The sequence below is a fragment of the Neolamprologus brichardi genome, chromosome 20 (assembly GCF_056152115.1).
Source record: "Neolamprologus brichardi isolate AB-2024 chromosome 20, ASM5615211v1, whole genome shotgun sequence".
Taxonomy (NCBI): Eukaryota; Metazoa; Chordata; class Actinopteri; order Cichliformes; family Cichlidae; genus Neolamprologus; species Neolamprologus brichardi.
In genome coordinates this window covers 34,072,501-34,096,632 of record NC_142123.1, presented here as the reverse complement: position 1 = coordinate 34,096,632, position 24,132 = coordinate 34,072,501, and the positions used below count along the sequence as shown (strand labels likewise).

Here is a 24,132-nt window from a genome sequence, read left to right as displayed (position 1 = left end):
CACGACCCGTGAATAAGGCGCAGGTCCCCTGTACTTGCAGGCAGCGAGTCAGGTTTTTGCAGGAAACAATGAAACAAGTACACTGTAAGTACTCTGTACTTTCTGGAGTGCGAGACATGTTATGGAGTCACGTGCAATTACACAGTAGCAACAGCGACTAACGCACAAGTAGCCTGTAATCACGTGTCAGGTTTTTGCAGGAAACAATAAAATTATTACGCTGTTAGACCACAAGTACCCTGTGATTATGCACAATTTTGTTTTTAGTTTTACAGGAAACAATAAAATAATAACAAAAAATAAAATGTTAAGTACTGGGTCATTTCATGGTAAATTTCCAGAAAATCAAGCAATATTTCCCCATTTTACATCTGATGCACCCTATAAAATTCTGCAAACTGCACATAAGTACAGGATACTAGAACCTTAGTCACTGCATAACACAAAGCACACCATAGAAACTACAGGATACTTACAGTGTACTTGTTTTATTGTTTTCTGCAAAAACCTGACTTGCTGCCCTCAAACTGCACATAAGTACAGGAGACCTGCGCCTTATTCACGGGTCGTGTTATAAAGTGTTACCAAGTGATGTACAGAAAAACTACTAGAGAGTGAGTTTAGTGAGTGAATTAGTAAATGCACTAATGACTTTCAAACAAAGGGTTAAAAGAAGATAGGTTCCTGTCTCCTGTTACCTCCCCAACATAAATGCCCAGATCCTCCTCATCATCCGTCCTGTAGCAGACGGTCAGACCCAGCTTCTCCTGCTGGCTGGACTTGTACAGCTCCACCTCCTGCAGGAAACACAGGTAACACTGTTAGATGCTTCCTGGTGAGCCTCGCAGCTGTTCACGTAGCTTTGTTTGTTCAATAGCCAATTCTGTGATTCTGCAAGTGAGAAGCAGTTATTATCATAAATATTATCTGAGTGGCTCCTTTACAGCTCAGTGTAAAGCTGAAACATGACTCGCCTGTGAAAAATCTCACTGCTCTTTGTATCTGAACATTTGAAATACTGTTGAGGTCCATCCACTCTGACAGAGACCCAAATGCTTTTCTAAAGTTACTGACCCATAACCTGAAACTTCACACAGACCTGATCAGATAAAGTTTGTGCTATCTGCTCTGTTCTTTCACTGTATTTCATACGCTGACACACAGAAGTTGCTAATAATTGATATGTGACAAATATGTTGAAGGGTGAGAGCATCCATGTTTGTGAGGGGAACAAGAGGGCAAATAAAAAGGAGTTGGGAACGATAATGAGGTCAGAAAATGTGATAAAAATGTCTGATCGAACTGACTTTGAATGGAAACCTTATTGAAGGATAAAACTGGGTAGACGGAGCAAGTGAGCGCTCTTCAAAGACCACCGCAAACCATCAATAATAAGATGAGGCTTGTAAAGACCAGTTAAGACCATCATATATCCAGCAATCAACAGAGGAAATGGACAGAGAGGAGAAGGTGATTTAGGAAGGAAATGAAGGATGAAATTCAAGGAAGGCAATTAAATCTGGAGATATGGATGTAAGTAAGGGGGCACGCTATCTAATGATTGTAATTTGAAGAACTGAATGACAGAGGAAGTCTCTGATATACCAGCTGGAGAAGACGTTTCCACTTTGCTGACCTCTCTAATGACCAAACTGTCATTTGTCTGAGGAAACAGTCAAACCAGCGAAGCAGAAACAAAGAAGAGCGTCCATTCAGCCTAAAACAGCGGCCCATTAGCTATTTATACACCAAAAATGTGGCTGATCTGACCTTTACTCACAAAACAAGTCATTTTGTTTCAGTCGCGCTCTCCATGGCCTGACTTTTGCTGCACAGGTATAAATGTCTGCATTCTTATATTTTTTATTTCCAGTGATTTTTTTCGTCTCTGACATCTTCCTCGTCTTTTTTCATGCTCCCTTTAAAAGAATGATCATTTAACTGGTTCCACCATGAGAAAAGGACAATGCAAAAATATTAAATCTGATAAATATTATACACAAGTTAATTTCATAAATTAAAAACAGACTAGTATCAGAGTACTAATGGTCAGGTGTGGTGTCTTGGCTGTGCCCAGCAGGCAGGAGGCTCAAAGGCACACTGGACAGGGGTGGGAGCAGCTCGGTGTCCCACCAGAGGAGCTGGAGGAGGTGCCGACTGCTGACACCCGTCCTGGATGTGCAACAGAAAATGTGGATCGATGGAAATGTCGCCCACAAAGGTGCATGCAGAGTGAGCGCAGTAGACAGTTTAGTTTGGACTCAAATAGAGAGTGTGCTACTTTAAGTCTTAATATGCATCAGTTGTGCAAAATGATCTCTAGACCAACGAACAAAGATTTGTCTCGGAGACGTAAACTACCGTCTCCTACGCTGCAGTCAAATCCATCCACTGTGTGGCTCATATGGATGAAATTAAAATGTGAACACAGCCAGGCTTTCAATGTGCTTCAGTCTTATTCTGGATATCCTTCACAGTGAAACAGTGAATGGTATCTTTCACCGGGGAGACACGTGATTGAAAATGCATGAAAATTGAGTCTCTGCTCCGAGCTGACATGATGAACCACAGCTGGGAGCCCTGCTTTATATTCCAGACGTATTCATCAGGATAAGCGACTTGCATGTGGCTTTGTGCATGTATTTTTCATGGAGTCACAAATTTGCCTCCGGGTATGTGGAGGTTCCTCTCAGGATGGGGTCCAGTGCTTGAAAAAGGTTGACAACCATTGTGTTAGTGAATGGGAAAAACTGCCGAAGGAATTTTCGGAGTTCTTTCATTTTGTGTCATTTGGTTGTTGGAAATGCAGCTGAAGCTTTCTCACCTCATATTCCAGGTCATCCTGCCGGTCCACCTCGTGGTTGGATACATCAAAGTAGTCATTGGGGTCGTTGTATTCAAACACACAGCTGGAGACAGAGAGGCGGGAGACAGAGGAACCAATCACCATCGTGTGGAAAGTTTTAAATCAATGTTGTTTTAGTGTGAAGAAATGACCACGAGTCAGAACGTACAACTCATTGATCTCGTACGGCACTGCCAGGTGAGGGAGGGGAGGTGATGGAGGAGGTGGTGGGGGAGAGGAGGAGCCTCCCTCACCATGGTGGTGGTGGTGATGGTGACCTCTGCTTCTCCCCAGGGTCAGAGTGTTCTGGAAACTGATGTCAGTCTGCGTTGCATTGTCAACACAGTCAGGGATCGCCACCATGGCAACAGAAGAGACGGAGGAGCTGACCGTCCCGTTACCGCACACCAACGTACCTGCGGAGGAGACGCAGGAGGTTCAGGAGCACAGATGACGGAGCCGAGTTTAAACTGAAACTCTTTGGACAAACTGAACTTTACACGTTATAATATTTTTGATGATGTCCCACATGGAACCACGTCCAAACAAACTGCATCCAAACAAATAGTTATAATTTGTTGTGCTTATTGCTAACCCAGTCTTATCATGTGCAGCAGAAAGATGTGAAAAGTGTAACTAACATAGACGTGTTAAAAACTGACCTTCCTCATTAGACTCTAATATTAGAATGATTGAATTTATAGCAGAAATAAATGTTAACCGGGTTACACAGTCCTATCCTTTTGTCTTTGTCTTACTCTTCCAACTGTGAACCTGAGAATGTTTTCTAAGGAGCTTGGAAAGTTGCTTGAAAACGTTTCACCTTCATCCGAGAAGCTTCTTCAGTTCTCGGGTCAAACGGTGGAGATCCCAGATTGGTGGTGCAGTCTTTAGTTGGACCTAATGCTGCATTATGCATGATCAGGTCAGCGAAATCAAAGGAGCAGCTTTGAGCTACAACCTTCAGAGGTGGCGTCTAACACGATGAAGAGTTCAGACGTCCTGCTATCACACAAAGTAGCAGTCCATCTGAAGCCAAACGCTGCTTTCACATTTCAGGCTTTGCTTTTTCTCAGATTTACTCAGCTGACCTTCAGAAGCTCTACAGAGAAATGAAAATCTCCCCTTTTTGTCGAACACCATAAAGCCAGACTCCAGCATTTACAGACTGTTTGCACCTGTGATCCGTCCACATCAGACCTGCACTGTCTTTTCTATCTGCTGGAGATTTTGCTCACAAACACAAATCACCTCTCTGTTCTCAATAACAGCTGGATTACATTTATAAGTCTTTATCCTGTCTTCCTTCTCTCACCCCAACCGGTCGCAGCAGATGACCCCACCCCTCCCGGTCACAAGGTTTTGAATCAAACCATGATACTGGCCTTCACTAAGTCCTGCTGTGGTGGATTTAGAGCCTAATATGAAAGGACCAAGTGGCAGTAGATGCGTTCACTGACTGTGGGACCTTTCGATCGCCTTGCTTTCACTTTGCAGTTGTCTGAAATGTTACCTACTGATGGAGGTCTTTTCTTTTCCCCCACTGTCATCATGTGTGGCTCACAGGTGACTGTATGTTTTTCATAGTAATATTGTAGGATCTTTACAGTATGAACTTTTCAACTGAACTGAACATTGCAGCTTTAATTAAAGATTTCTTTATTTCTTTGTAACTGGCTCACAGTCGACGTCCTTCAAATCGATTTTATGACGCTGAGCTTGGTGACATCATTTTTAGAGTCAGAGTGTTTTCATTTAAAGGAAGGCAAAGGTGACAAAGGTGTCATAAAATCTCCCACATTATCCCCTCATCAGGACGACCCGAGCCGAGTCACAGCACGTGGAAGAATATGTCTGAAAACCCATTTTTAGGACCAACATGATGATCATACGCAAAGTGGATGATGAAGTAAGAGCTGGAGAATGAGCAGGAGTTACTAACTGCAGCATACATGTGTTTTCATCAGCAACTGTTTGCTCGAGTAGCTGAAGTGAGCAGACTTGAAAGGAGGCAGGTGAAGTGAGTGATAGTGAAACAGAGGCACTGATATTAAAACGCTGCAGTTACATCAGAAAAGATGGTTGAACTGCAGCAATGACACGAATATTTGATGCTAAGAGGGAGAGAGATGAAAAGTTTAAAGAAATGAGGGAGAAAGACGAGACAGATAAAATATCACAAGCGAGAGCTGCAACATTAGCTTAAATGAGGCAGAACGAAAAGAAAAGGATGAAAAGATTAGCTGAGATGTAATGAGGCAAGAATACGGGAACGGTGAAAGAGAGAGCATTAAGTGTGGTTTGGGCTAAACGTGAGGGAGAGCAGTGAGGTTAAAGGATGAGACGGAAAAAGACGGGAAGAAAGGAAAAGGATTTGTGTCTGACAGAAACACAAAACTTCAAAGACGGCAGAAAAGACAGGAAGCACCTGTGAAAAGAAGCAGGTAAAAGCACTGACACAGTCTGTGCTCTTGCATGTGTCTACTATCTGATAAACGGTTTACCTTTCCTCCTGTGACTTTTGCACCCCAGCCCAGACTGGCTCAAAGGCTCCTGGGAGTTTTGTGATCGGTCTAGCGGCAGCTGAGAGGGTCTTCTTCCTCTGAGCTAAAGAAGAATGCAGGTTTATCCAGCTTCATTTATATGCAGACAATGAACGCATGAAGAATAAATTAAGTTCACAAGGAAAACAAAAATCAGAGACGGTGATGAAATGTATGCAGACACAATAATTTAGCATCATATCACAGACGTTTGGGTCCCTGCTGATCTGCAGAGATCATTCAAAGCACCACAGCTGCAGCACTTTGCACTTACAGCAGGACGGAAAGCTTTATAAAAATGTCTGCCACTGTCGCCCACTGATATGAGTGTCTGTGGGTCAGTCACAGCCCATTTATAAGTGATTGTTACACAATGAACGCCTTCCTGGAGGAGTGAATGGTTGTCTATGTCAATAGTGTCTGATGTCACACGGCTTTCTGAGCTGCAGCTGAAATTTAGAGTGAAGTTCCAGCAGCTGCAGACTGACAGCTTCAGTCTTCAAAGAACAAACTGTAAAAGCATCATGAGAGTCTGTTACAAACAGATCTGAATGAGGAAACACTAAAAGAGTAAAGTGTGACTGAACAAACCAGAAGGATGTTGGTTTGATTTATCTGCTCTTATATTTAAAGAGCAGGGAGGAGAAATGTTGTTATTCTGCTGTTTGTGGTGCTAAAGGGAAAAGTGTGCCTGCCTCACAGTGAAATATCTTTATGTGGAGTAATGAGACCAGCAGGAAAAGCTGATCGTCTGTGGGGCGGTGCAGTAAATACAACAGCAATCATCTACTTTCAGAAATACAAGTCTGTGACAAATGACAGTTATTAGGATTCACTCTGCGGTGACCTCTAATATCAACAGCAGATGTTCGTATATGTTCAGTTTTTGAGACCTCGTGCTGAATATAAAATAGCAGAGTCTAATATTTCATATTCACGTTTCCCGAGAATAAAAGTGGAAGCATGGTGATGAGACAGAAAAGCTCCCGACAAACCAGGACCAACGACAACAAGAGGAATAATGAGTCAGACGAACAAAAGCTGTGATTAATGAATTGAATTCAGAAATCAGGTGTCTGAAGAATCTGATTAAATGGTGTCGGTGGAGCACCGGAAAAAGGTTTCAAGGTCGACTAATAACCAGGATAGAGCACGCCGGGGTCTCCGTGGGTTACCTGAATAAATCCGTTTGTTTTTTAAAAGCTTTGTGAATCTAACAAACGTTTTTTCCCTAAATACATTTTTAACAACATTTCAAAATAAAATCAGAAAATGACAGAAATCAGGAAAAAGGAGTAGTAACTTGATTATAGTTGGACGATGAATGTATTTTGTAGGAGAAAGTGTTGCATATAATAGAAGATGACACAGCTGGAAATCTGCTCCAGCTCTGATTTTGAGGGACGTCTGCACACAGAGGCTGATGAACAAAAACTCAAACAGCCTTCAGCCAAACTCATGGACATGGATTTGGATTAAAATCAATAAACAAAAACACATTTAAAACAAGGAGAAAAAAAGAATAAATTCTACTTTATTTAATTCAATCAGGCTCTTTTTATTCTTTGAGTCGTGTTAAACTATTTTCTTGTCTGAAGAATCAACATCTAATCTGATGCTTATCTTTGTTAAAATCTCACTAATACTGGATGTGTTTAATGTTGTGGTGTTTTTCGCTACGCTTCATATATATGTCTATATATAACCTCTGAGCACAGATCCATAGAGGCTCTATCACACCAGGCAGGACCCCAGCCTGTGTAAAGATGCCCCAGAGACAATCCAGCACATAACAGCAGGGTGCAAGATGCTAGCAGGCAGGGCATACATGGAACGCCATAACTGGCCGGCATAGTGTACAGGAACATCTGTGCCGAGTAAAACCTGGAAGTCCCGAGGTCAAAGTGGGAGATGCCCCACAGGGTGATGGAGAGTGACTGAGCTAAGATCCTGTGGGACTTCCAGACGGACAAAATGGTGGTGGCTAACCAACCGGACATAGTGGCGGTAGACAAACAGAAGAAGACGGCCGTAGTTGATGTAGCGGTTCCCAATGACAGCAATATCAGGAAGAAGGAACACGAGAAATACCAAGGGCTCAGAGAAGAGCTCGAGAAAAATGTGGGGGGTGAAGGTGACGGGGGTCCCCGTGGTAATCGGAGCACTAGGTGCAGTGACTCCAAAACTAGGTGAGTGGCTCCAGCAGATCCCGGGAACAACTTCGGAGATCTCTGTCCAGAAGAGCGCAGTCCTAGGAACAGCTAAGATACTGCGCAGGACCCTCAAGCTCCCAGGCTACTGGTAGAGGACTCGAGCTGTGAGTGGACAAGGGGGGAACTTCCTTGGTGGGTTCTGTTTAGAATGACTGCTGCTCGGTCACTTACTGAACTTTGAACCTCTCTGATATTATTAAAGAGAAACGGTGACAGAGCCCAACAGGAAACCGAAGAAAACACTCTGCTTATTTATTCTTTAATAAAATATTCTAAGCCAAGTCTTTCCACCTGTCACTGTGTAATATTCTACTGAGGGCTTTTTATTTAAAATTTTATTCCTGTGAGATTAAAGGTTTTGGAATCAGAGGTGGAAGCTGTATTGTAAGAGTAAAGGAAGGTGTTGAAACACGGAGGCAGTGAATACAGAAAGCTTCAAATGTAGATGTGCAAACATGAAAGAGAGCTTCTGGTTGCTCAGAGAGCTGGCGCACACTTATCAGACCTTCCTCCGATAAATCAGTTATTAAAAACTGTGTAGGCGGCAGAGTGGGAGGAAATATTCTCTATCTGTCATCAGCTTTATGGGAGTGGAAGCGTATTAAAGATGACAGATAGGAGGCGGATGGAGGGAAGCAGGACAGCAGGCAAAGAGGAAGAGAAGGCCGACACGGAGGAGGATCACTGGAAGCTGACGGATGGCAGCAGTGAGATCTACCTTTACGTTTCCGTGTCTGTCCATCGGCCGCAGGGAGCTGCTCCAGCCTTTCTGCTACGAGAGAGAAAGACACAGACTGATGGTTAGTGAGGTCACAGAGACGCCCTGGAGTTCGTCCAGGAACAGAAAAAGAGACAAAATTCTTTTTTTTCTTTTCTTGTCGAACACATGGAGAGATTTCACATTAATGTTTCCCAAGGTTTTTCCACATTTTAGGATAAAGTGTAACATTCCTCATTGGCTGCACTGTACTCCAACATTGTTTTTAAAAACCACCTGTTATTTTATAAAGGCTATAAAATAAAAGGCGCACAAACACAATCAGGGTCTGATGTTTTTAACAATAAAAAGACGTCTAAAAATAAAATAAACGTAAATAAATGTTTTTCTGTATTTTGTTACAAACTGGACACACGGCTCTGTTGTTGCTGATTTTATGCATTTGTAATAATGATGCGGTCAGCGTGTGTAGAAGTACTCTGTCTGACTGCTTGAAACACTTCTGCTTTTTGATCTGTGTGATGTCATCGTGAGGTGGTGTAAGAAGCTCCACCCACCTGCTGTTTGTGAGGAGCAGCCAATCAAAAGAGAAGAAGAGAGGCTGACCTGAGGGCTGCACTAAAGGAGCAGACTAAGGAGCATTACATCCATCTATTCATTTTCTTCTGCTTATTCAATTCAGAGTCGTGTGGGGGTGGAGCCTGTCTGGGGCTGGGGGTACACCTTAGTCAGGTACCCGTCTCAGGGCTGACACAAAGCCACAGACAAACATTCACCGTGTAACCTGACCCACTGACTGCATGTCTTTGGACTGTGGGAGCAAGTCGGAGTACCCGGAGCGTTATGATGTGCTGGAATGAGTCGAACAGACGTCACTAAGATGAAGGCAAACCCCTGTTTTGCCTTTGTGCTCTGGCACTTTGCAGATTTATAGCCATGTTAGACAAGCTGAGCATAAAACAGGAGCTTCTGCTCCGCTGAGGATCTTTGTGGATTTCTGGTGTCGCTGTTGGAGAGCTCAAACACTTTTCCCGGTTTTTGTTTCGGTCTGGATCAGAAAAGCAGGCGTCTCACAAACAGGACATCGCTCCTGTCTGTGTTCAGCTTTTCAATAACAAATCAGTTTTCTCACCTTTCTACATCTGAAACATGTTCTTCACCTGCACTAAACATTTTTTCTCCATCTGTGTATTTTTACTCAATTAATTACAGTTTAATTACTTTTGGAATTATTCATAACTGGTATTTTTTCAGGTTATTGTTCAGGGGCAGCATGCAGTACTCCTATACTGTACTCTGAGGGTAGCCTTCAGTCATTTTAAGCTATTCGTGCAGCGTTAGGAAGACGCCACCCTCAACGTTACAAACAGAACCAAAAGGCTCAGATGACATCAGAAAAGCGCCTCTGCTGCCTCACAGCAAGACGGTCCTGGGTTTGAATCCACGGGCCGGCTGTGTGGGTTCTCTCTGGCTCACAGTACTCAGTCAGGGGTGTGAGCATGAATGGTGCCTCTCTGTGGTAGCCCTGGGAGGGGCGATCTGTTCACAGTGAACCATGAGCTTTACACTGAGTTCATTCATGAAGCATTTCTGCTTATTGATGCTGTTTTAAATGATTATCAGACAATTATCATCCATTTAGTGAGCGATCAGCAGCAGGAAGATGTGCAAACATGGCTGTTGTGGACAAAAATATAAAATAGCAGAAAACCTGTTTTCATGTGATGTCACAAAGTGCAGCATCATTCCTGTTTTTAGCGCTGGTGAAAACATTACCACTAAATAACCTCATGGTGGACATTATGATGGGACCTGCTCCACGTCCAGACTTCAGGTTTAGTGCCACATGTTACAGCACAAGCTGTCAAATGAAACCCACACAGTGTTTTGCTCAAAGGCACAACACTTAAGGCAGAACAGACGCCAATTTACAAGCTAGCCGCTCACCTCTAGTTGGCTCCCGCCTCAATCAACAGCTCATGACAAGCATTTACGCAACGAGCTGCACACATTAGCATAAGTAATACAGCTGTAAGCAGAACAGAGGGTGCAGCCGTCACTCAGGGGGAGATATTAAAGGAAACACCTGCTTAGAAACGAACATGCAGGTAATTATTTATGAGAATGTTCAGGTATGTGCTGTAATAATTAATGTGCTGTATCTATTAGCTGCTCAGGCGTGCTGGAGTCAACACTCATCAGATTAATGTGTGCAGACACACATGCAGGAAGCAACTAAACGTACAGCCTAACCTGCTACTTCCAGGTGAGACACACCAGCTCATGAATACATGCATGGACCCACACAGACCCACACAGACACACAGAGACACACACTCCTCCTCCTCCTCCCTGCCTTTGTTTCAGAGCTAATTGTTATGCATTACATGCCCTCTGCAGGTTGTCTGTCAGTGTGTGTGTGTGTGTGTGTGTTTGTGTGTGCGCGTGCATCTGTACGTGTTTGTCAGTGAACATGAGGCTTGAGACGGTCAATATGCAGTCAATAATCACGATCATCTATCAGGCCTGTTTTGGTGTTCTCACTGTTATTGTGTGTTTCATCTCCCATTAAACACGCCTGCCTGGAGTCTCTGCACTGACTAAACACATTTGTGTGTGTGTGTGTGTGTGTGTGTGTGTGTGTGTGTGTGTGTGTATGGGACACAAACATTTGCTCTTTAGTGTGTTGTACAAAGGCTATGAGCTCATGTTGTCCTCTGTTTTAACGCTTGCTGGAAAATAACTGAGCAACTTTTTTGCACCATTAAGTCCTTTTATATGACTCTGAATGTTTCACATTTAAATAAAGTAATGAAGTTTTAAGGCAGAATGTTTCTATGTAATTATTTCACGTTGCAGATTTAATATTGAAACAGTTGCTTTTTGGGGTTTTTTGTGCGTGAGCGACTAACACGTGCGTGTCTTAGCTGTCGCCACTGATGGCACGGCTGATGAGCACGCTGGTGTCACTGTGTTTGTTTGTGTGGATGTGGAAGTCGACTCTGAGTGTGTGATTTTCTTGTCCATGATAATTACAGCACTCAGCGACCCCCCGCCGCGCTCCGGCTCATTACGGCGGCGTGCACGTGTGGGTACAGGACGATGACAATACTCGACTGGGCTCTGCCACATTAGGCGGACAGAAATCACAGCTAAGTGGAGTGTGAAATTAATAATTGAATGAGAGAAAAGAGCTGACTGTTGCCTTTTGTTGGAAACAGCTTTCTACTTTTCCCGTGAGAGAACCCCGACATCCGACGGAGCTTTCAGTTCAGCTGGATGAATCTCCATCAGAAGCCTGTTGTGTTTAAGATGGATTATTGATTGTATTCAACAAGTGGAAAGCATTGCTAAAATCATCCTTTTTAACCCTGTGGGGGAGACTCCATTACTGTTTGGCTCCTGACTTCTTCAGCCAATAATAACAAAGAACACATGATGTGTTCCTTTTTAATTAATGGGCGCAGCAGGTTCAGTTTGTCGAGAAAACAAATGTTTTCTCCCATAACCAGAATCGCATTTACAATCCTTCTGCTCACATAAAAGGCCCCATCTTATCTTAATGACTTTATAGTACCATAACACCACATTAACAAAACACCAACCCTAAAACCATCACAGGAAGCTCAGCATGAAGAGTGCAGTTTGTGAAAAACACAAACCATTAAAAGGATGACTGGACTCTATTATTCCTGCACTTGGGCTCAACGTTTAGCACCAGCTGACACAAACAGCCGTCACAGCCGAGTCTGAAATGGGACTTGACTTGCAAACAGGCAGCAGAACTGATTAGAGCGAAAGTAGAGACGAGTAAAAGCTGCCACTGAAGCAGACGGTGCGCTGAGACTTTACAGGCCTGCTGGGCTTTTGAGTAAAACGACTCCCATCAGCTTTAAGCTGCTCTGATCGTCGTGGCACGTGGAGCCGCTGGTGGCTCCTTTTATTGTTCTGTATTGTTGTTGCCGTGTTTTCAGTGTTTCGCTTTGCATCAGCAGCTCCTGAGGCTTCAACACGTTTCTCGCGCACGCTCATTAACTATTTACTGATTCCATCAACACACACTTCCACCACATCTATCAGCACACACAGAGCTAGTTCCACATGAACACATTTTCCTGTCATTTATCTTTTTCACCCACCCGGTCTCTATAGCGCATGAACACACAAACACACACAGGAGAGAGAGATGTGTGAGGGATCCATTTTTCATTTCAGAGCACGCCGAGGGGAAAGCAGAGATACTATAATCATACCCGAGGGAGAGAGAGAGAGCAGCAGGAGGAGACGGGAGCGGTCAGAGAGGAAGAAAGAGGAGATGGAGGATGAAATCAGGACAAACTGCAAGAAAAATGAGGAGTAGGAAGAGAGAAAATGGGGGATGGTGACAAAGAAGATGAAAAAAGGAGTGAATGTCACTCTGATTTCTCTTTCTCACCTCTTTCAGTCATCTGGACTTTCAGAGTCTAATAGCAGTCGAGCTGAGGTTTGAAGCTCAGAATAGACCTGAAGATTAGTGGAACTAATGCACGGCACGCTCAGCCTCTGTGGTCAGTCTGCATCCACCTGTTTCTGGACAGGTCTCTAATTTCGTTACATACATTTATGAGTGGAAAAGCAAATACATTCTTTTGAATTCATCCATAAAACGACTGCGATTAAGAATCTCTTTGCACACATGGACACATGGAGGGGCGACGCAACAACACTAACCAAAGCTAACCACGCGGGCTGTGAAAAGACACAAAGTTGAATCTGAACTTTGAGAATCGTTGCTCCGGCGTCCTCACACAGACTCAGCCCATTATTTTTGTTCAGCAAAGCAGAACAACCACCATTAAAACGAGGTGATGGTAAACCAGTGAAGCTGCTAGCAGGGGGAGGATGTTACTAAGACTGGTGCTGCTGAACATTAAGTGATATTAATGTTTTCTGACAGGTTGTCATAAGAAAAAAATCTTTATTTAACACAGAGCTTAAAACATCAGTAATGACCAGCTGCTTCCTGCTCACACAGATAACTCGACCAACGAGAAGAAGGAAGAGACAAAACACTTCCAATCACCAGTGAGGCCTTTCTTACACCGAGTTTCTTTTTTATTTCAAACATTTTAATATATTTTTACAGACTGACATCAAGCATCCAAACATGGTGACCGTAGGTCTGTGTCTCTATAGCAACCCCACATCTCAGCTGTATTATTATAAAATAAAAAAGTAATTGAAACTTTTAAAAAGTCCTCCCAGCTCACAGCTGTGATGATGATCTGGACTCAGAGCTTTAAAAATGAATCATAATCGCTGCAATCATTAAATAATCAATGAGCAACATTAAGTGTGATTGAAACACAGCATCTGAAACTGGGCCAGGCTTCAGTGGACTCCGTCCAACTTGGTCCAGTTTTCAGTCATTATACTCAAATTACTCTCAGTCGTGATTATTATGATCAACTTTACATTTAATCGAGCTGCGATTTCAGTAAACGTGACAGTTTTTTCTTGGTTACATTTTTTTTTTTTTTTTTTTTTTGAAGAACAGACATCTAAGAATTTAAAAACGTGCACATTTGCACGTCCCATCAAACAACGCAGACACACTTTGTCCAACCTTTGTTCACATTCTCACAGAGCAAAATCACATCTGTTGTGTTCAACACTGAGTGGAGTCTCCACAGAGCTCCAACCCACTGAAAACCTCCAGCGTTTCCTTGAAACACTCTTAATTATGATTCATGATTCAAACATTTCCATTTTAGCTTCCAGGCATTTCACTGATGCTTCTGCCGGAGCAGCAATAATCCACAACGTTCCTCCTACACAACATCTGTTCCTTGTTGTCGGCCTGACTGATGGAGCCTGTTTGTAACACAGACAGGAGGAAACCAGCAGCTCCTCAACTCACAAAAGCATTTCATGATCAGATAGCTTGATGGTTCGGTTTGCTAAGGTCAGCTTGGGCTTCACATAGAAGCTCATATTCAGGCTATTCATAGACGTGGATTTTGAAACGATCCAGCAAGAGCTTGGTTTTCATGGGCAGCGGTACGTCAGACTTGTTTCCCTGTGGAATCGCTGTCCTTTGACTCTGTTCAAACCATTTATGGACGGGGTTTCTAGAAATAGCCAAGGATGTCAGATTTAACAGTCTCAGCATCTCATCACTGTTTCCTGTGGTCCTGTTGGCTTTATCGTCATCGAGCTGTGAAGGGTTTGCATCCCAGTGAAGTGAGTCGGGGGAGAATCAGCACCTCGACGTCTGAGGCCGTGTTTCTCATCTTAAAAGAGCTGAGACGAGTTGAGTAGGGAAAGAGTGAAAGATGTGCTGCAGGTGCTGCTGATGTGATGATGAGAAAACAGATTATTTAAAAAGTGAATGTATGGATGTTAAAATGCACAAACATCAAAGTTACATAAATAATAAAATAAAGTAAAATAATAAACAAGGTGAATATACAACAGTGAGTCATGAAAAAGATTAATGAAAATTAAATGTGAACTGAAACATAAAGTTAGGAGATAATTAGACTGATGCTGCTGTTTTGGCAGCATCAGAGACATAATAGTGAGACGGGGTTGTCCTGTGGAAGTCAGAGTCTATAAAAATGACAAAGCAAAATGCAAACTGCTCTGCAGGGCTGTGAAATCAGGTTAACAAACAGAACAACAATTACTGAAACACATGAAGTCTACACGGACATCAGAGGGATGAAAACGCAGCGTATGTCCACACTGGCAGAGTACTAGCTGGAAGCTATTACAGCATTTTACTAGTAATTAAACCACCATCGTGGTGCAACTCAGCACTCGTAATAACAAACAGAGCAGCTGCAGTTTGATCGTCTTTGTCAGATGTGAACGCTGCGCTTTACTGAGTCTAAACAGAAGAAACAGAAATAAACCAGAGACACTCCGGGGCCTGATCAACCCTGGCAGGGCCTCCTTGGATGAGGGTGTCTAGTGATAATGGCCGAAACAGCCGATGAATCCAAGGTCCCACGATGTGTCCCACGTTTTAAAATGATAATCTGGATCAGATCTCTAATCACTAAACCTAACCAAGGAAGGAAAAATGGCAGATTAGCCTGGGTAAAAGTCGAGGCGCACAACGATGTGTGCTGCTGGTAACGTTTCTGGGCTTTCCTCTTAACAGCCATCCTTTAAGATTTTCTCCAGTGAAAGCAAATCATTATCAGGGACTGTAACATCTGGTCCTTTTACTGAATCAGAATTCCAGCCTCCTAATGTGAACTTTGACCCTTTGTGAAAGAGGAACATTATGCGTCTGTAATCTTTGTTTGGAGACTCTGGATGATGTTGTCCATGTGCCATTGTTTGAGTTTCAAACACTGAGGCAGCACACAAACATGTACTAATGGAACGAGACTCATTTTACAAAGGAAGGAAAACGACATGTTCAGACTTCTAGCAGGTTCTTCAGCCTCTGGAAGGAGGAAATCATTTTGGACGTGTGCATCCTTTTCCCCTCCAGCTCCGCTGTCACATCCATACTTTCTCTGCCTCTGTTACCGTGCACTTTGCTCAGACACTGTAGACACATCTGGCTTTAAGAAGAAACACAGCTGGATACTTTTTCCTCATCCTTTTACCCAATTACAAGAACCTCTCTGACACCGAAGAAATCAGCTCCCTGCAGAAATGCGACTGTTGCCATGTGCATGTAGATTAATGACCAGACTGAAAACTGAGATCTGACTCACACCAGCCAATTCAGTGTTCGCACTGAGTGTGTATCCTGGCCCCCAACTGCTGCTACAGACCAGAGCTTTTCTTTAAGGATCGTTTTACTCAAACAACCACAAAAACACTCTTTTTACTCTCTAATGGTTTCTAGCTTTACAGAAAGCTTTTGTTTCATGCAAGTTTGAGATGCCATCCTTTAATGCACTGCTCCACTCAAGTGTCTGTGTGGAGATGTGTGTGCACTTTTCCAAGTCAGTTGGTGGCTAGTGACAGAGGGAAAAACGTACATTTAACGATGCCAATTATTAGGTTGTTTTTTTAACAAAGACATAAATAAGAAGAAAAATAAACATTGAAGAGGATTCAGCGACGTGGAGGCGGTCTCAGACCAGGCCCTGATTAATCAGAGGTTTTTTAAGGTGGAACGCCGGCACATCGAGCAAACAGACTTAAATCCTACGTCCTTCAATGTCCTTCAATTCAGTAACCAGAGGAAAATGTTACACAGTGTTTAGACTGAAAGTGCCCCGGGCTTGTTTGAGTGGCAGTGTGCACAGGTGTTCCCATATTAGCCCAACAATCCTCCTTATCTGCAGACACCTGCAGGAAGGGGAGAGGGGGAGGGGCCCTCACACCCACTGAGAAACACATCTACAGTACCTGGTAAAAGTACTTGATATTTTGCTAGGAAAATGTTTTTATGTACATCCAGTATATAAAAGCAAAACAGAGTTTGTACGATTCCAATAAGCTCAAACGTCAATATCTGGTTTAAGCACCTTTATTCTTTAACTGCAGCTTTCTTGTGTTTCTTGCAGTGATCTTCAGGAACAGTTCTCAGGTTTCTTGAAGGACATTCAAATCTTTGGATGTTTCTGCCTTTCGTTCTGTTCAGCGCCAGGATGATCCCACACGTCAGTAACACTGAGGTCTGAGGAGGTCAGTCCATGATGGAGCTCTGTGTGTGTTTCTATGCAGGTTTGCTTTTACTGCACTGCAGATGTGTTTGAGATCTCCAGCACTCCTGCCTGAAATGCAACACTAAACTACGACATGTGTTGGTCTCCACTCAGGACCTGTGTCCGGTCTTTGCTAGATTTGTTTTCCTACTTCCTAACCACATGACCTTCACATACTCTTCATCTTCTAAATGCAGAACAAACAAAGCAAGCAGCGCCAGCCCAGTTTACCTAAAAATCAACCTCAATGAAAATGTACCAAAGTTATTTCAAACACCGTTCAGTCATGAAGCTTCCTGCCTGTTTGCACGGATCCTTTACACTTGACTTAAATCTGATTAGGAACTGTAGCGTGTCTCCATTTCACAGGAGTGTCCACACGCTTAACAAAGACTGGATGTTGTCCAGCTGAGAGCTCTGCAGTTTGTTTGATAAACCTCTTGGTGGGAAGACTGATGGAGACCAGAGTGTGAGGCTGTCGCTGACTCTAAGATCAGTTAAGAGCAGCAGTTTGTGTGGAAACACAGCCAGCATGAGTGTGTGTGTAACTTTGAGTTAAATTGAACTAAATGTCTAGCTCTTTGGAAGCAAAAAGACATGTAGCTCAAGATATTTGCACAGACCAAAGTTTAAGGACTTCCTGCTCCTGCTGTCAAATAAATGGAGAAACAGAGGAACCTGAGAGTGTGATTTGGGAGAGCAGACTCTTTTCATCAGTTTCAGACATTCTGCATTTTGTTCCCACGATGAGCACCATGGGAAAAGATTCAGACTGTATGTAAACACAGAAACATGTTTATTCCAAACAGAGCTCCCAAAGGTTTATGAAAAACTCGGCCGCAAGAATATCACCATTTTTCTTTCTTCCTTTAGTTTTTCTCCTTTGTATGACGTATCCATCCACCATCGATATTACTGAGTCGTGGCTCGGAGCGTTCAGCCTGCCCTGGTGCTCACACCAGCATACAGACATACATTTCATTTTGAAAGCGCAAACAAAGCATGTAGCATGTAAATATGAACACAAATCATTCCGATTGTGCTTTATTAGCTTTCAGCTGCACATGATGGGCACTGGCACATATTACAGAACATATCTATGCTGATTCTCAGTCATGTGCCCGTTATGTAAATCCACACTGCTATAAAACTGCCCTCGCATAAACGTGCATTACTGCAATGATGGGTTTTAATATTCATGACCTAAAAATCATTTCTTTTATCAACTTTGCATTCCTGCAGTCACATAAAGGTCATCACGGCATGGTTTCATGAGAACCTTTATTACAACAGTTAGGATGATGATGATGATGATGATGATGATGATGACGATGATGGTGTCCTTACATTTTGTTTGATTTGGCAGTTTTACCCTGATGCAGCCCTATGAGGACACAATTCTGTATTTTATTATGTGTTCTCATTTACATCCAGATGTGACCATACAGAAGGACGGGGTTAGCTGCTGTGTTGTCGGCTAATGCTAACAAACTTGGTCAGAAAGTTGTATCACACACACATCAGCCACAAACTTTCAAACTTGTCAGCATCCAAATGGATGAAAAGAAAATTACAGTACGGTTTCCGTGAAGGAGAAAAACAAAAGCCATTTCATCATCATCGTCATTCTTTCTGTTATTAAGATGAGAGCCTGAAAGGATCAACTCACATTTGGAGTCAGCATCAGAAAAATATTATGTTTGTCATGTTAGCAGGAATCTTTGTGTTACATCAACCGACGTCTTCAAATCCAACTTGATGATTTATTGGCCTTAGAACTAGAAACTATGATATTTATAAGTGTTCTGTGTTTTGTCAACATACAGAAAGAACCATGTAAACATTTAAAATCGCATGTCACATTTGACCTCTGACCTCTCCTTTAGGTTGAATAGATTAATCTGGAGGTCACAGTGATAATAGGTGACAGTAAGGAATTATATTTTATAATGGTATTGCTTATATTTACATTAAATAGAAATTGAGGATTCTAAGTATCACATTTGACCTCTGACCTCTTCTTCAAGATCAAATAAGGTCAAACTTTCATGAAAAATCTTTAATCTTTAAAACTATCTGCTGTACTGGCAACATGTAAGAAATGATGGTATATGGGGACTCGAAGTATCACATTATAGTTTGCATGCTGATATCACATCACATTTGACCTCTGACCTCTATAAAACCTGTAGTTACTGGAGGTTTCAAGCATTCTGAGTATGCAGGACGTCCACAGTCTGAGTGCATGAACCTTACAGTAGCTAATTAATTACAGTAGCTGCCAGACCGACTCAGTCACACAAAAGAACATTTTGATTACATTTCATTTGAAACATTCACGTGTTTGGAAAACATGTGAAAGCTGTTACTTCATAAAGTGATGGATACGAGATATTTTAACCTGTCCAGCTACCCACACCTGCTCCATATGGGGTATGCTAGCAGCTCCGCCTCTGCCTCTGATCCATTTCAGATACGCAAAACTTTGTTTTTCTTCCTTTCCAGCCTCACAGCTTTGATTTAGAGCTTTCTGCGCTGTCTGAGTTTAATATCTGCATAAAGACGCCTGCTTATGCATGCTTTGTTGCTCCGAGTTTAACTGTAACATAATCTGAATACTAACACATAGATTACCTCCATCTTGTGTGTTTAAGATTCATAACTGCACAGTAAACACGATGCCGATCCAAGCCATCATCCACCCCCCTCCTCAGCCCCCGGGGGCTTCTCTGATGATGTGAGCCGTCGTTACAGATAATGGATTCTGACAACAACGTCCCTTTAACGCTCATGTTGAGCCAGTGATGGTGTTTGTGGACACATTTCACACCCTCTATACTGTAAACACATTTCCAGGGTCCCTGCAGAAGATGCTCTTACACCTCATTTATCGAGGTTTTGAATCATTTACTTGCCTTCAATATGTCGTAACATAAAGTTTCAAGGAAGCTCAAGTCCTCGTGGGCAAGCTCGGATTTGACCAAGTTCTTAAATTCAATTGTTTAGTACACGTTTCCGCAAAATAAGTACAGGTGCTAGCTCAAGATATTCACGATTGTTTGGCAGATGCAGCACAAATAATCTCTCTTTTTTTCCTTCCAGCACTATTAAACCCAAATCTGACTCCCTGTTGTGCTCAGTTGTCCAAAAACACGATCAGCTTCATGTTGGTGGAAGATAATCGTGTTATTGTGTTATTGACTGACGTGTGCATCTCTGTGTGGTTGGTTTTTTGTCTTTTTGTGGTCATTGCTGTGGAAATTTGGGGATGTTCTGGGATCATTTTATCTCTTTGTAGCTTTTTAAACCTTTAGAAAAACAAATGTGACGTAATGAAAGTTTTGTGTCTGTCACCCCCCCGACCCACCAGCCAACACACAATAGCTACTTTAAATGGGTTTTATTATTTAAGGCCTCCACAATTAACATTTGTAATAAAATGTGATATTTTTTTGTTTATTAAATGTTATGAAAGAAAAGACCTTAATTTCCCAGAGCTCGAATTTTCTCCTTCCAATTATTTCTCTGACAAATGGCAAGAATAATTTTCTGAGCATTTAATCAAACCCAGGTTTGGGCGCTGGCTCAGTCCTCTGTAGTCTTCCAGCTGCTGAAGCGAGTGCTCATCAGTCGGTCTTCTGCTCTGAACTCTGACTTGAGTTCTTTCCAATAAGTACTTCCTGTCGGTGCAGCAGCAGTGCAGCATGGGAATCGTAGCAACACGTTACCACCTGGTGCTCCACTCAGATCCACAGCTGAACACAAACAAGCCGATTCGGTCCCTGGAGTGTTGCTTCTTTCAGCTGCTGGAGGCCTAATGAGGCGGCAGCTCATTAAGACTAATGCAGTTTTGACGACTCTCAGATAATAAAGAATAAAGAGCAACATGTAAACGTGTTGATGTAAAAAAGAGGATTTTCCTTTTTATTCTGAAATGACTGAGAGTCAGACAGTGAAGCATTTCTAGCACTGCGACACAAAAGTATGATAGAAGATCAAATGACATCACTGCCATGGGAACATTTGACTCTTTTCATTCAGGAACCAGCCAAATCGGTCCCACAGAGAAAAGAAACACCAGTGGTCGATGAGCTCATTGCGTTAAAGCAGATAGTGTAAGTATCCTACACTGACAATAAACTGAGACCAAACAGCTTGTAGTGTACGAAGGCAAATATACACAGAGAACCAGGAGGTGTCGTCGCTCCTGAAATTCACACAAATCTTTCAAATTATCTCCAGTATTCTTTTAGAGAGCTGTTTATGAACAGCTTAGCATCAAGACAGGAAGCAGGATGCAACAACTGGTCTGGCCTTCCTCACAAACAAAGGTGTATCTGCTGTTTGTGTGCTTGGTGTTGTTGTCAGAGACAGTTGGCGAGCACAGGCGGGTACGTTTTTTATCATCGAGTTCATACACATCTGACAGAACAGATATTTTGAAACTAGAATCCACACGTGAGGCGTGATCTCACAATATGTGACATGAAGGATGTTTTCATTCTGTCTCCTCCCCTTCATCATGGCAGCTGCCCTCCCTGAGCTGCTCCTGCCAGAGCCTTTTCCTGTTAAAAGGGGGGTTTTCCTTCCTACTGTCACCGAAGTACAAAGTCTGATTGTTGGGGTTATCATTGTGGGATATTTATCGTACAATATTGAGCGCTTTGTGGTGACATAAATAAAACTGAATTGAACAGATGGATGTAACGTGGCTCATTTTGGTGGAAGAAGAGCAGAAATTGTAAGAAAATGTAAGATTGAAGCTAAAAAATAGATGAATGTGTTTAAAATCACCATCAGCTGTTTTCTTCTCCTCTTTTTGTGTTTTGATTGCTGATTCTCTGATCTGCTGAACAAATGTTTTAACGGCACATGTCTGTGGATCTTTCCCCTCGCCTTCTTCTTCTCTGTGTGTTATAAAAGCAGCTGTGTGTGTGTGTGTGTGTGCGTGTGTGTGTGTGCGTGTGTGCGCGCGCATGCATGCACGTGTGTTCATTACACCAGATCTGCCAACTCCAGTGTGAGAAAGCATAAATACAGCTTTCCTAATGACCCTGGTTACCGTGGCAACAGCATCCCATTGAGACAAATCTGACAGTGAAGTGAGTGGAGGAGGCGACGGAGATGGAGAGGCAGTGGGGTTACTGGGGAACGAAGGGGGGAGAAAGACCAGGAGGGAGGACGGTGGGAGAGATTACATTTCAGAGACAAACACGAGGAAGGTGGAGGACGACTTCATGGAAACATAGAGACTGAGAACAGATGAGATACATACGCTTTACTACATGCACTAGTTTTAATTTCAGACCTTTTCTTTTGCCACAGGAATCTGGTGCTTTAAGCTTTCAGTTTTGAAGTGTGGGAAATAAGAGCTTTTGTCAGTTCCTGACTCAGAGAACGAGGCTTTCCTGTAATATGTGCACTCCAATAGAGACGCACACAGAGAGACCTGCAGATAACTGGCTGCTGCTGTCTCTGGCAGTAATGCATGAGTGCAGCCACTGTATCAGATGAAGGAGGCAGCACCTCTAAATGCATTTATCAGGACAGAGAGTCTAATAAAATCATGAGAACTGAAGAATCTGATTTTTCTGTTCGTTTTGTTGCTGTTTTTTAAAGCAATTACAGTTTTATGCAAATGTATCAAAACGATCAGTGTGTAATATTAGCACTACTACAGAGTTTGTAAATGCAAGATGTCATTTTTTGGCACTTTTCTCCTGTTGTTGCTAGAAAGCATGATGAGTTGTTGTTGTTAGCACGGGGAGATTCTGTCCTTTAAATAATTATTTGTTGGTAATTTTAGTTTAATATATATATATAATTAATGCAATAATTAATTACTCTTAAAATAGAAGAAATAAATCTACGAGCCCCTCCTGCTTGAAATGAATTTCTTCTTTGGGTCGACTTCCATGTTAAACTCTCTATAAGACTCATAACTGCATGTCTGAAGTTTCGACTGTAGCCAACGTTTTTATAATAATATGTAGTATTTCTGATCCAAAGAACAAGCAAAAGCTTAATGTGAGTTATGCAGCTGGTTTCAGTTTGAGCATCTGCATTGTAAGTAAGCAGTTAGTCTGTGTCATACACCCACACACGTCCATCCACAAACTACTGTTGTTTTTACCCACACAACAAATTCATTGTCACTGTTATGCAGATCAAACTAAACTGTCCCACTAAAACCCTCTGCTGGCTGCTCGAGTAAAACCTTCCTATTCCACAACTGCAGAGTTTCTTATGGGGGGACAGCATCAATCGTGTGTGTGTCTACACAAACAGAACAAGTTCTAGTGTTTTGTATGTGCAGCAACTTAAGACAGGGTTACTATACTGTAAAGGTTACTATAGAAGCAAGCAGGCTGAGAGGTTGTTGGAGAAGAGAGGGTGGGGATGTTCCAGAAAGGGGGGGAGGAGAAAAACGTGTCTGGAGATCAATTCAAAAATAAAATGAGAAAAAATTAGTCAAACATGCATTTAAAGTGAAGCAAAGCCAATACAGTACCAGATGTAAAGAGACATGGAGCTGAGAGAGAACAAAAGAAGGCAGTGTGCATTTATGTGCATTTATATGCATTTATGTGCATTTATGTGCATTTATGTGTATTTATGTGTATTTATGTGTATTTGTGTGAGTGTGGAAGGACTCGCTGTGTGGTTTCCTGACAGGCGGCCAGCGAGGAAATCAAATGAGATCAAAAAGAAATCAGAATAACAGCCGCCAGCTTCAGCACACACACCTGTACAGCTCTGCTGAGCCCTGAGGGTAACACACACTTACACACCTTCTTTGATTTGCTCAGTTTGAATCTGGACGTTTGATTTTCATTCAGACTTTGTTTAGCTTCAGACAGACAGATGGAGCCTGAAGCCACGAGAGGGCCGTTCAAATGTTCGGAGGCAGTGTTGGACAAACCAGAGGCTGTGGCTGGCAGGCACGACTAACTGACAAATCAAACACCCGTTCGCATTTGGGGTACAAATGGATTCCTTCCACAAAAGAGAAAAACATCAAAGTAAAAATATAAACTTGAAGCAGCTGAAATGAAACCAGGAAGGGAAATGCAAATAAATCAAAGCAGGATGCTGACCTAATCGCTTTGGTTACAGTAAATGCTACATAGCAAGCATTTGTATGAAATGGGGACTA

At 42.5% G+C, this 24,132-nt stretch overlaps 1 protein-coding gene across 2 annotated transcripts in view; it reads right to left on the bottom strand.

The window, feature by feature from the left end:
* The window catches only part of LOC102776543 (PDZ domain-containing protein 4-like), a 53,212-nt gene that overhangs the window by 14,345 nt on the left and 14,735 nt on the right, over positions 1–24,132 (bottom strand). For both annotated transcript variants that reach the window (XM_087833905.1, XM_087833906.1), the window contains exons 3-7: positions 8,320–8,373; positions 5,350–5,452; positions 3,015–3,261; positions 2,825–2,909; positions 699–797 (exon numbers count right to left, since the gene is read on the bottom strand). In XM_087833905.1, the coding sequence (XP_087690031.1) occupies positions 699–797; positions 2,825–2,909; positions 3,015–3,261; positions 5,350–5,452; positions 8,320–8,373 (588 nt within the window). The remainder of the gene's footprint in view (positions 1–698; positions 798–2,824; positions 2,910–3,014; positions 3,262–5,349; positions 5,453–8,319; positions 8,374–24,132) is intronic.